The 13,386-nt window shown below is 31.4% G+C and overlaps 1 protein-coding gene across 1 annotated transcript; it reads right to left on the bottom strand.

Moving 5' to 3' along the window:
• Nucleotides 1-1,327: 1,327 nt before the first annotated feature.
• LOC130815965 (GDSL esterase/lipase At1g29670-like) lies at nucleotides 1,328-5,090 on the bottom strand. The gene is made up of 5 exons (XM_057682518.1): nucleotides 4,823-5,090; nucleotides 4,470-4,600; nucleotides 3,909-4,148; nucleotides 2,659-2,899; nucleotides 1,328-1,754 (listed from the first exon to the last, which is right to left on the bottom strand). The coding sequence occupies exons 1-5, from the start codon at nucleotides 5,049-5,051 to the stop codon at nucleotides 1,543-1,545; spliced, it is 1,053 nt and encodes a 350-aa protein (XP_057538501.1). The 5' UTR covers nucleotides 5,052-5,090; the 3' UTR covers nucleotides 1,328-1,542.
• Nucleotides 5,091-13,386: the final 8,296 nt, after the last annotated feature.

The following is a 13,386-nucleotide window of genomic DNA, read 5'->3' as shown; positions in this document are numbered from 1 at the left end:
AACTCTAAATAACTTTTGGGCTCTGAACGAAGTTAAAATATAAGCTTTTAATTATGAATGAACATGTTCATTTTTCAAAGTGACAACAATAAACATCTAATCTATTTCAATAAAATTCGTACTAATTTCCTCAACAAATCTAATTAACTAACAAAAAGCTACAACTTAAGAATAACGCTATTTAGTTACTTAGATTCAACTTATTATTATCAATGAAAAAAAAATATATCAATAAATACCCACCAAGTAGTAGTCCAAATTTAATAATTAAAACACAATTCCTCATTATCAAGGTAAAGAATGGTCATTCATTATGGAAAAAGATTGACATAGATTATATGAAAATTTTCACATGTTACTCTTCTAGGTAAAAATATTATTTTTTTCAAATTTATAATTCAAAAATTCGAATATATTAAAAAGTTTTGGGCCTTAAAATAACGGGGTCCTGAACCGTCACTTATGTCGCTCATATGGTTGAACCGGCCCTGTTTTTGGTAGCAAACTCAAAGAGACAGAGAATTATAATTAACCCCCAAGCTCCCTATTCCTGGCTATATAAACAGGCCATGCCCTTGCACAATAGCAACCCAACACAAAACAAACACAAATAAGAAGATTAATTAAGTAGAGAGAAAATCAATAGTATTGGTGAGAATGATGATGAAGAAAAAGAGTGAGTATGAGTTTGATGCTTTCCTTATGATATACACTCTTGTGATTAATTAGTTTAATAAATATGTTATCATGTAGTACTCCAATTAAGCTCTTAATTACTTTAAATCTAGGTAGATTAAAGAGCACTACTAAATAAAGTTGGAGTAAGGGTAGTAAGTTTTAATTACTTAGTATGATCTATATGGTGAGGAATGGGTGCATCCATATAGTATCCTTTACAAGACTCATAGTCTATGTGGAGTGTTGACTGGATATGCGTCCGATGAGATTCCATCTTAAAACTAATTGGTTATATTAGAAGTAGTCTATTAAACTTATTTGTTTGTCAACATCTCTATAATTTCTTTAATATGTGATCACACAAGGGTTACTTTTTCAACACTATTCCTCACTTGTGAACCCATTTTCATAATTGGATGGGAACTAATTAAGGTCTTTTTTTCCGAACTCGCATGTTGTTTTTTATGAAATAAACTAGATTTTTTGTTTTTACTAATATCGAGAACAGTCGGCTCTGATACCATGATAAATATGTTATTAGTCTTGTACACAACAAGATTCGCACACGGGGAGAGTTGACTACACACAAGATTGTTGAGGTTCCATCTATCCAAAAATCAATTGGTAATAATAGGAGTAGCCCATCAAATTTATACGTTAGAAGCCTCTCTCTTTAATTTTTTGATGTGATCATATACATATATTTATTTTTATAACAATATAGACAAGTATCTAGGCATCTTATCTCTCTTTTTTAGTGGCAAATACTAGTACTAGTTGACATTATAGTATCAAATCACGCATATAGCAACATACGTATACATAGAAGTATATATATTTTAAAGGATAACAATAATGTTGAGTCTAATTAGCAAGCAGTTCACTGAAGCTGAAGGGACCAACAAAATCGCGATTTTGAGTGGTAAAAATAGTAGTTGCCGCAATTTGATTCACAATCTCAGTTGGATGAAATCCATCCATGAAAGCATATATGTTCCTATCCGCGCATGGTGGAGTATTTGGCTCACACTGGAAATCACTTCTTAATTGACAACAAGTCGAATCCGTAATAAACCCTATAATTTCATAAATTTGTTATTGAACTTATAAACAAAACTCACATAATAACTAGAAGAGTTGACTATACAAATCTGATTATTTTTCATCTTAAAACCAATTGGTTATTTATAAGAGGGGTAGCTCATCAAACTTATATATTAGTCAACTTCTTTCTCTAATTAATTCTCCGATTTGAGATCATTTATGAATTTTTTTTCAACACAATACGTATAAACCACATTTTTTTGATTAAATTGATTCCATAAATTTGGAGGAGAGTTAGCATAAAGACAACAAAATACGACTCATAGGTTCAAACAAAAAATTATTACAAAAATGATTTGAAATTATACATCTTGAAGGATTTGAAGTCCATATGTCTTATAACAGGTTTAAAAGACATGTCAATTGAGCTAACAAATTTTTTTTTTTTTTCATTTATAATATGTATTTTTCCAAATCAAAAATAACTCTTGCTACTATTAATTGCAACAATATATATAGAGAGAGGGGGATAGGATCAGGTGAAAACCATTATAGTGATTAAAACTAAAAACAGACTGGGTTATATATATATATATATATATATATATATATATATATATATATATATGGTACTAAATTGAACATGTTAATCGTACATGTTACTATGTACACAAAAAAGATATTATATCATAAATCTTAATAATGTTCTTAATTCATAAGAGAATACTCTTATTTTTTGTGTATATATATATAGTGTACTAAAAAAATTCTTCTAATTCTTCTTATTATATAGTAATCTTTCTTATTATTTTATCCTATATAAGTATATATAGATTGGGCGATGTTGCTCTTATATGAAAATAAATTTTCATTTTAGCATAAAATATAAAGAACATACACGTATATTAGTTGGCATATATATATATATATATATACCTGGAGGTAAAGGATTAGCCGTTTGGATTGCAGTAATATTAACGAATGTGAATCTGGCGCCGGGAAGATTTGCATTAAAATCATCAACTAAAGATCGAACCTGAGTATCGAAAAGCTCTACTGCTTGGTTGATTTCAGTAACACATTGAGTTGCATTGTTCCTGGCAATCGTAGCTGGTATGCACCCAAGTTGACCCAATCCAAAAACCACTACTCTTCTTGCACCACTATTGTATAGCGTCTATTATCACAACACCAAATTTCAATCTTCATTTGTTTATTTATATATATAGAAAATAATAGATATGCTCCTAAAAGTTTTTATTGTTACAGGTAGACTAAGAGAGAAGGAGAGATAGAAAAATCAAACCTATGTTACTATTATGGAAAGTGACATATATAAATGCTCTAATTGAAATAAAATTCGATTCTTGCCTAAAATTTAGCTAGCTTGGTTTTGACTCTTTATGGTTATGAGTTGCCGCCGTCTTTCCCTCCCCAGACCCTGGCCTTAGTTTTTTCTATGAGCGGGATATATTGGATAGGATGATGATGATGATGATGAAATAATACCCCTTCCGTTTAATTGAAGAAGTTTCAATTGCCATTTTAGTGTGTTCTATTTGTTGTACCCATGAATCTTTTTATTTATATCATAAATTTTGAATAAAAATAACCATGTGAATCCTCATTTTAATATTTTAAAAATGCTTATGGTCCTGCATATCTTCCTTTAACTTCATTTTAACATTTTTTATTGTACTTATGGTCTCCATATGTTTTTCACTAACTTCATAAAAATATTTTTTTTATTAGTTGCGGTCCTCATATTTTTTCTACTAACTTTCTTTTAATATTTTTTATGTTTATGGTCCCTAAATTTTATACATCAAATTTTTTTTTCAATAAAATAATATATTAAATATATATATATATATATATATATATATATATATATATATATATATATATATATATATATTCTATTTTTTTCAATTTTCATGAATATTTCTTTTGGAAACTTCATTAAGGAAGGGAGGGAATATGATGCAAATCATGCTAATATATATATATATATATATATATATATATATATATATATATATATATATATATAAAATTACTTATTACGCTAACTAGCTTTTTTCGAAGACTATTATACTTTTGCAATAGATTAGTTCATTGATATAAAAATGATAAATAAATGAGGAATAGGAATAGGAATAGAAGCGCATGAGATGAGGAAAAACCTGTAATTGAGTTCTAAAGCGAGCCCTAAGCAATCTGGCAAATTGTTGAACAGTAAAGAGCCTACTAGTAGGATAGTTTTGGGGCAAGAAGTAATTATTAATGTAGTCATTGCTACCCATAGTAATTATGTAGAAGCACCGGTTTACGTAGTATTTAACCAGACCTTCAACCATCAACTGAAGCTTCAACAATATGAGTTTGTAATTTGCTAACTGTCGATCCATCCACACCCGATCACCCTGAAATACACACCATGTATGAAATAACTTTCATTAGCAATTACCGAATTTAGGCTTATGATACTACTGGAAAATAAGATACAATAAAAATAAAATTACTCTTATCAGAACTAGTTATTTTTTCTTAAATTTTCTATGATATTTTTTTAGCCAATTTAAAAATATGTATTTTCTTTATTTTCATAAAATTAATTAAAATCTCTTTATCTTTTACTCCACCTTTATATATGAAATTTTTTTTTCTTTATCAATCATAATTGTCTTGACATTATCAAAACTTATTTTGGCAAAAATTACAAATTAAATCTACTACAACATTACCAAGGCGGATCCACTTTCTGGCAAAATTCCCGCAGCACCTGATGCGAAATTAACGCCTCTTACTATATCTGGATCTAATAGAGTGATGTTGCTGTATGTTTTTACGGAATTTTGAAACCCCATGAGTTCGCCTGCAATATATATAGAGATAATATTAGACTTCATATACATGTTAGGTAACTTCAATAATTACTATATTTATCTTTATAATTAATAGACTACATTACGTACAAATTTGTTTAAGGTTGTTAACTTTTACTTATAAATAATTTAATTATATGCATCATTTAAGTGGTCTTTTGTAAATTACTTAGCTTAATTTAGCCTTTCTTAATAAGGAAAAGTTTACTTACTAAATACATCAACTATAGTACGACCATTTGTAAACCTTCCGGTGGGAATTTGACCAGGAAAGTCAACCCCATATGGTGGATAATTAGTTTTAGCCATTGTTATTAGCCTGTTATTATTTCCAGCATCAGAAATTGAGTCACCAAATATGAAATAACATGGCCTTTGTGGTTGACCGTTTACAAAAGTTGACCAAAAAATAACAACACAAAAAGCTAAAGTTCTCCACATTTTGGTTAACCTAATTCGAATCTAGCGGATTATTAGTACGTTGTAAACTAAGTACAGATTTGTGGTTGCATGATGGTGTGTAGTTTCGATATATATATAGCATGAAAATGCAATGCATGAAAGTGTAGGTGACGTATTACAAGCCCATGCAAGATACAACCATTTATTGAAAAAAAAAAAAAATTCAACAATCATTATTATAGCCATTTAATAAATTTTTGAAATATTTTGTCTATTAATTAATGGTATGCATTCTTTTTTGGGTATCATACATCATTATCATTAATCGTTTTTAGAAATATTCGGTCTAAATTGAGCCATTGTCGTTAACTATAGTTTCTAATTTTTTTTATTAGATTTAAGACTAGAGAATCCCCTATTTGCAATTAAAGAAAGGAATTTAATCAATAATTCTTTTAGGTGGTAAAAAAATGAATTTTTTATTTCTAGAATGCAAGAGAAAGCCTTCAGCCAATAAATTAGGTGACAGTTGTATATGTGAGTAACTATTTGGTCTATTTTTGTACTTATTTTGGTGGTTTAATTTTTCATATGGTTATATTTTGAGTTAGATTGAGTAAGAATTGAGTTTAAGGCATTTTATATATCTTAGATTAAAATATTTGATGGTTTTTAAAGTAAAATTGGACAAAAGACTATTATATGCATAAGGAAAGAAGTGTAGAATAAAATTAAATAGATAGGGAGTTCGTAAGATGTTTGGCAGAGGAAAAGAAGCAAAAAGGAGTTTAAAAGAGTATTTTTTGTTGGGCTGAAGAAGTTTGGCGAAAAATAGAAACAAAAGGAAGTAATGCAAAGTTTTTGAGATGTAATTTTGACATATGTTTATTCTTTTAATTATAACTTTTGTTACCAAGATCGTATTGGTGCAAGACCAATTGATTTTGAAATCAGTTTTTAAAAGCTCTCTAATTGTATATAATCGGAGCCATCTCATTAACTAAGCGAGAAAAAACGGCCATTCTAAAGTGCATTATCGGTTAGAATGTTGTGGCCGGGATCTATAATCCGTCGACGTCCCAGGTCGACAATGTTGGCGCACGCCTTTTTAATTTATTTTATTTTTATTTTAATTTATTACTTTAGTCATTAATATAATTTTTTAATTTATTTTATTTTTATTTATTTTATTACTTTAGTCATTAATATAAATAGGCTTTAGGTGAAACTAGTTATTATCCTATCTTAAGGTTTTGTCGTTTTAGTTTTAACCTAGAATTTATGGTTATATATTGTGAGATCTGAAATTTGAGACCGTTTTCTATCCAATTTTGATTTTGTTTGTTTCTATGTTCTTGTTTATTTTTCCTGCTCATTCTAATTTGGGTTTTTATCATTTATCATAATTAGTTCATTTATATTTAATATCATGTCTATATGTGTTTATTATTTATTTATGTTTTAACAATAAATTCTGTGAGAAGTGAGTGGATCTTTCTTTGTGGGCTAGGGTTTTAGATGAAAGCTCTAAAGAAGTAGTTCTTAATGGTTGGATTGATATAATTTCATAGAATGAATGGCTGAATGCAAGATTTAATGTCTATAAAAGTTAGGTTAATAACGTGGACTAAAATGAAATATCTAGTATTAGGGTTTATTATTGCGTTGTCTATATTCATTCAATGAATCCTTATTTTATATTTAAAATTATAACAAAATTATTGTACGAAAGTAAGTAATTAATTAAGAAAATCAATCTAAATGAACGATTAGGGTTAATACTAATTAATTAATTATAATTGGTGAGCATGATAGGGAATCTTAATATTATTAAATAATTGTATTAGTTATTTGAGCTAAGAATGAGATATTAATTAGATAAAAAAAAAAATAATTCCTTATTCAATTAAGTAATTATTGAGTTTATCAATCAAATCAAGTCGTTCTTCATTTAATATTACAGAAATAGTAATCAAAATACTTGTATTACCAATGTATTACTATTGATATTCTTAATTTTTAACTCGCGACAATAAATTAATTCTAACATTTATTTTTGTAACATCCGTTTTTTTTAAAAAAAATTAATAATAATAATAAATAAGTAAATAAATTTCAGAAATTTTAAAAATAATAATAATAAAAAAACTCCCCATTAACAAATAACTTCCCACTTCTCCCTCTAAATCTTATAACTAAATTCACTTACCTATTATAAATTAAACCAATTACCCTTAATTCATTCACATTATTACTCACATTTTCTTTTTTTCTCCTACAAAGTACTTCCTCCATCTTCCAATTACTTAAAATTCAGTCAAGAAAACGCAAGATTTCGATATTAAAGACAGCGGATTCGTAGACAAAGATTATTAGAAGCGTACGTTGTCTAGGATCGCGTGACAAGGTAATTCTCAATGTCCATCTAATTAGGACTATCCCGTTAGTATTATGTGCTAAGTGATAATTAATGTGTTTAAATGGGTGCATGATTTGTTATGACATTATTTTGTATGATATTATGTTTTATATATTCTCAAATTATATTTTGTCAAACTTGAATTTATAATTACTATTTTGATAAAATTTATTTTTTTTATTTATATAACAAAATTAGATACGGTTTAATTTGAAAGAGAAATACTTATAATATTATTATTTTGATGAAAGTTATATTATTATTTTAATAATAATTTTAAATGCGATTGAATTTGGGAGAAAAATATTATGATATTAATATTGCAATTGAATATTCTTGAGATATATTTTTCTTGGGAAAACTTATGATCATAAAATAAAATGTATAATGTATGTTTGATTATATGTTTGTGTGCTCGCGACTAATTATTAAAATATATTAAATCACGTAAAGTGTAACACGAGGGAAATGAAGCTCTTATATTTGTTGTGATCCAAGTATAAGGGTGATGAACAAATTGTCCTGTTTGGTTAGTATAGTTGCCGACAGGTATTATTATTTCTGATACTTGATACGATGTTTGGTCTTCCTTCTATTTGTTGTGATCCAAGTAGAAGGGGTGTGCATACTAGGGTTCCCTGAGACTACTCTGCTGGCCTTGAATTATTTGGGGTGACGACCTCTTGATGAAGTAGGTATAGGGGTAAAGCCTTGGCCTACTGGCGTTCTCGTTCCCTCAAATTAAAAAATTTGATTATGTGTTTGTCATTATTAAATATCAAATTAATAAATTGGTTTATGTGATATTATATATATTGTTTTCTCAAATTGTTTTTCTTTTAAACTCAACTATTAATTATTTTCTAAAATTATTTTCAATTTGATTATATTTTATTTTTTAAATCCTTTTCAAGCTTAATTGTTTTACGGGATGGAGTTGGAATTACTCGATTTCCTGATTTTGGGAGTTTTTCCCTTGTTTTTCTTACATTCTTATGTTGCAGGTTATTGATTGCATGGAAATCGTGGAGTGAGGATCACTTAGAAATATAGCTTTTATTAGAGTCGTATTTCAGTTTAAATTTTACCTTAGGTTGTTTAAATTTTATATGGACACATATTACGTTTCAGTCTTTTCTTATGTTGTAAGACCCTTTGTTGGATTTAAAATTATTAAGTTATTTCTTAGTCGTTAAGCCTTACATTTATTTTTTTAGAAATAGATGTGGCGGTAACACCCCTATGAGTAGGTTTGGTTCATGTTTTTTATTAAAGGTGTTTTCAAAAGTTCGACCTATTCTGAGGGTGTTACAATTTTGAGTTCGACCCCTATATATACGAGCTAGAGTATTTATAAATTAAGATTTGAAAGAGTATTAACAAACGATCAATAGATTGTCATCAAGTCATTGTCTTTTTAATTAGTATAGCTTGTGGTGTTAGTATAAAAAATAATACTTCCTCCTTCTGAGTATATTGCCCCATTTACTTTTGTACAATATTTAAATGTGTTATATAGAAATTAAACTAAGGGATTTTGCAGGGTTGAAATAAATATGAATCATAAACAGTTTTCTAAATATAGGAAAATATGAAAATTTTGGACTAAATAAAAAAAAAGTGAAAAGTTGTGCTTAGACAATAGGAGTATATTTTTGTCAAGGAAACAGAAGTACCATTATTTGTGCATTTCTTATATGTTGAAAAGAAACCACGAAACGTTCTTTATATTTAGGTGAACAATTTGACCTAATTGAGAGCTTTAAGGAAAAAAGATCGAATGTCATCATGATCTACTTGTACCAAAACATTTTTTATTCGTTGGTAACTTATAAGGACGCAAACAAATGTCTTTCATCACTAGACTAATCTATGCCTTTTGTACCAAAGCAAATCTTTTAAGGCAAATAAAATATACTTTTATTCGGATCTATTTAGTGACAATTAATTTAAATGGCACTATTTTAAATTTTTAATGGTATATATAATTGAATTTAGTGATACTTATTAGACCCTTTAGCAACACAATAAAAAATCATACTAAAGCTTTTCGCTTCACAAGATCTAGTGACATTTCACAAAAATGTCATATAGACTATAGTAACAATCACGTATGTCACTAAAGTCCAAATAAAGAATCACCTAATTACTTTATAGTGAAATTTAAAATAAAAATCAATAACTATTACACTAACAATATAAATTAATTGCTTTTTAATATCAATAAATCCTATATTACAAAAAGTTAATTTTATTAAAATGAAATGACATAATCAAGCATATAGGAAGGGCTAGTTTGGATACTCATGAGTTGAGCTCAATTCAAAATGATAAGTTTGAACTCAACCTATCTATGTTATTCTAGAATTTATGTGGAAATATTTTTTAAAAATTGCTGATCTCAACAAGCAATGAGTTATTATATAAATTATTCAACAAGAATATAAAAAGAAGATGGCACAAATTGCATGTTAAATGTTTTTCCATTTGAAACTAGCAAGCCATGTATAAAAGGCTTGACGTACACGTTGCTGATTTAGACCAACTGTGCTAGTAGATTACACGTTATTAATACTTCAAATTTATGGTGTGCAAATTTGTTTTTTATGAATATGTATTTATTTACGAAAAATTGAATAAAATGGGTGAAGTGCGTTCTCAGTATTCCACATAAAATAGGGTTTGGGTAAGGGTGTTTTTTTTTTTTCTCCTGAAAGATGTGAACAAACCATACATGTTTCTTTCGATGGAGTAAAGGAAATACGCGCAGTTAAAAAACCTCCAATTGATACCTATGTCCAGTAGGGGTCGAATCCCAAACCTTCTGCTCAACATGCAGATGCTCTATTTATTGAGCCACAAGCGCTTTTTGTCATGTTCTTACAGACATCTTTTCTTTTGCGTGCTCAGTATTAGTCACCCTTTTCTTTCCAAAGCTTTTCTTTTTGGGATCTTTTTAGCACATGGAGAGGGCAGGGGCAGATTCAATATATGTTAGTCAACAATGTTAACTGATATCATTTAACTTGTTTATAAATTATATACCTAAAATAAAAATACCAATATGTGTGTTGGTTAAGTGGGTATGAGCTTTACTATATCACAACATTTATTTAGTTCAAACCTTATCAAACACTTTTTTAAATATGGAAATAATACTTACCTATTTTTTGAATTTTAATCAACATTTTTGTGTTCATAAAAGTGAGAAGCCAAATACCCTCAAAGCATTATGTGAAAGTAGGCTTTTAATTAGAAACAAAAAGTTAATCAAGAAGTTGGTCTTTAAAAGCTTAGGGATACTCGTTGGCATAGGTGGACCTATGTTGTGAGTTGTGACAAGCATAGGCTATCCATACTTTAAAGAATCTTTTCCCATATTATGGCTAAAAAAATATAATTTTCACTTTGCATTATGTGGGAAAGTATTTCCCACAATACCGTCCACGTGAAAATTTGTTTTTTTTTTTTATTTTTCAGACAAAACCGCCACTTGAGATGGCGGTTTGCCTTAAGCACCAAACCGCCACATGAAGTGGCGGTTTGGTCAAGGCAAACCACCATCTCAAGTGGCGTTTTGGTCCCTGGTAAACCGCCACCTCATGTGGCGGTTTGCTTGTGGCTTGAAATTTTTTTTTTCTTTCATTTTGAAATAGTGAAACGCAACATGCATTAAACTAGTTCAATACCATCTATTCCATAATAATCAATTACGAACCGACTTGATTTGAAAAAAATTAATTATGAAAATAATGCAAAGATATATTACAATTATGGAAAGTCATACAAAAAGTTCAAGTCATATAAGAATATAAAAAGTTTGTTAAACTACAACCCCCGGCCCCTTTTGTTTTGCGCACCGGTAGATGATGATGGTGTGAACTCGTCAACCTCCGCAATGACATTAAGAGCAGGAGCTCGTCGTTGACTAGCACGCTGATATGTGATGATCCTTTGCGGAGGCGATGGATGTGGAGGAGGAGTGGTGATGGAAGTTGGAGGAACGAATGGCGACATAGTACCGGATGACGATGGCGATCTGGAAGACCGACCTCGAGTAGATGAACGCTGGCGACCTCGTGTGGACCGAGAACTGGATCCTCCGGAAGAGCTACCTCTATGGGCTGAACTCCTTGGAGAAGGAGTGTGGAATGTGTCATCTACCTCGCCAATGACGGTTGGAGTCGGTATGAGGTACTCATACCCCGCAATGCATCGATCAATGACGCGTTGATGGAGCCTAGGGTCTGAGAACATAGCCGATACCCCACATCAACTGGCGATGTAGGGGCCCCTTGAATCGTGTCATTGCACTGTATGAGCACCAATCGGATGCGCTCAGCCTGTATGTTATCATTATGTTGTTAAAAGACTGACATTAAAGTATTACTATATGTTATGAGTGTTGAAAGAAGACGTACCAGTAACGTAGATGTCGGATGGTAATGTGATCCTGGCTGCGCAAATACGGTGTTCGTTAGGCGTAATATGGAGATACGCCTATACCAACTCATGGACATGCCAGTACTATGACTTGTGAAGTTATCTCCTCGAACCAAACGAGATGCTCGGTCATTCCACGCATCTACGTGCGATCTATGTCGTAGAACGTAGTTCTTGTCCTCAGTCCTTCAATCGATCACATGTAGTTGAGGTTGGGTGTCACAGGCATACGGAATAACTTGCTCCAAACCGAATTGACGCATGACACGATCTGGAAGATGTAGCTCGACAATGTCAAAGCGAATAAGTGGACAACGCGATCTCCAAATCTCGTGGCCCGATGTACATATGTGCGGTAGCATCCATCTTAACCGCTGTGTAAGGCTGCCATGTCATCTTAATAGAAATCAATATGCTCAGTAATATATACAATTTATTAATAACTAATACAAATATTAAATATTAATAACCTGCTAGTCCCGTTGTCGATCAAGTGCGTCTCTGTAGTAGACGAGAGTATGTGGGAAGTGGGATCTCGAAAGATATACGCGAAGCCAGCTGCAAACAAATGAACATTGTTTAACATTTTGATGTATCATAAAAAAGTGCAATTATGAATTTGATTAGTGAGTTGAGTGTTGCTACCTTACTGCTAAAGGATCCATCCCGCGCCGATGCTGTGACCCTAACACCGGTTCAAAATCATCCGCGTCGTCTTCCTGATCATGTTGCCCATCGGGTCGAATCGTCCGAATAATGGGCCTCCCTATATGAATGTGCTCCCATGACCATATCTGTAACAACATCAAGCAGCCACCAATGTCCTTGGCACCCTTACGAGATGCTCGACATAAGTTACGATACAGATACACTAGGGTAGCACTTCCCCAACTGTACTCATCTATGCGTTTAAGTCTCCCAGTAGAGGGAGATAGATCAACTGTACTGAGTCGCCGCTCTTGTCTGGAAACAAGATGCATTCAAACAGGTACAAGATGTAAGCTCGCGCATGTCTATCAACCGTCACATCATCCACGTCATCCTCCAGCGCGCTAAAATGCTCTCGGAGCCAAGTCAGCTTCTATGACGATCCAACGATGATCTTCGGCTGTGTGGGGTCTTGGGGGTTTCAGGCCAAACCCCTAGTAGCTCATGAACTAATGCTGGCCAATTTCCCTCTCCATGGCCTATCACTACTTGACCTTCGATGGGCAGTCCCATTATAACTGCCACATGTTGCAACGTGATCGTTGCCTCGCCAACTGTGAGGTGGAAGGTATGAGTCTTCCGCCTCCACCTCTCCACCAATGCAGTGATAAGAGCTCGATCGAGCTCTAAGCCCCCGCCCAACAACCTATGAATGTATCTGAAACCAGCTAGTTCGACTACCTCTAATACCCTGTCATCCACCTCCCACTGTAATGTACTCGCCTGGTAGTGCTGACGAGTAACCAATTGGGCAGTGGAGCCCTCCCACGCAGCTACGCTCCTGTGTGTCGCCTGAAGCGTAAG

Source organism: Amaranthus tricolor, chromosome 6 (genome assembly GCF_026212465.1).
Source record: "Amaranthus tricolor cultivar Red isolate AtriRed21 chromosome 6, ASM2621246v1, whole genome shotgun sequence".
Classification (NCBI taxonomy): Eukaryota; Viridiplantae; Streptophyta; class Magnoliopsida; order Caryophyllales; family Amaranthaceae; genus Amaranthus; species Amaranthus tricolor.
Note: the sequence above shows the minus strand (reverse complement) of the source record. Positions and strands in the feature narration are given on the sequence as shown.

Bases quoted from the DNA above. Each gene is read 5' to 3' on its own strand.
- LOC130815965 (XM_057682518.1), bottom strand. From the start codon at position 5,051: ATGTGGAGAACTTTAGCTTTTTGTGTTGTTATTTTTTGGTCAACTTTT. The intron at 4,601-4,822 runs GTAAGTAAACTT...TATATATTGCAG, and splicing joins TACTATAGTTGATGTATTTA to GCGAACTCATGGGGTTTCAA. The intron at 1,755-2,658 runs GTATATATATAT...ATGAAATTATAG, and splicing joins GGCTAATCCTTTACCTCCAG to GGTTTATTACGGATTCGACT.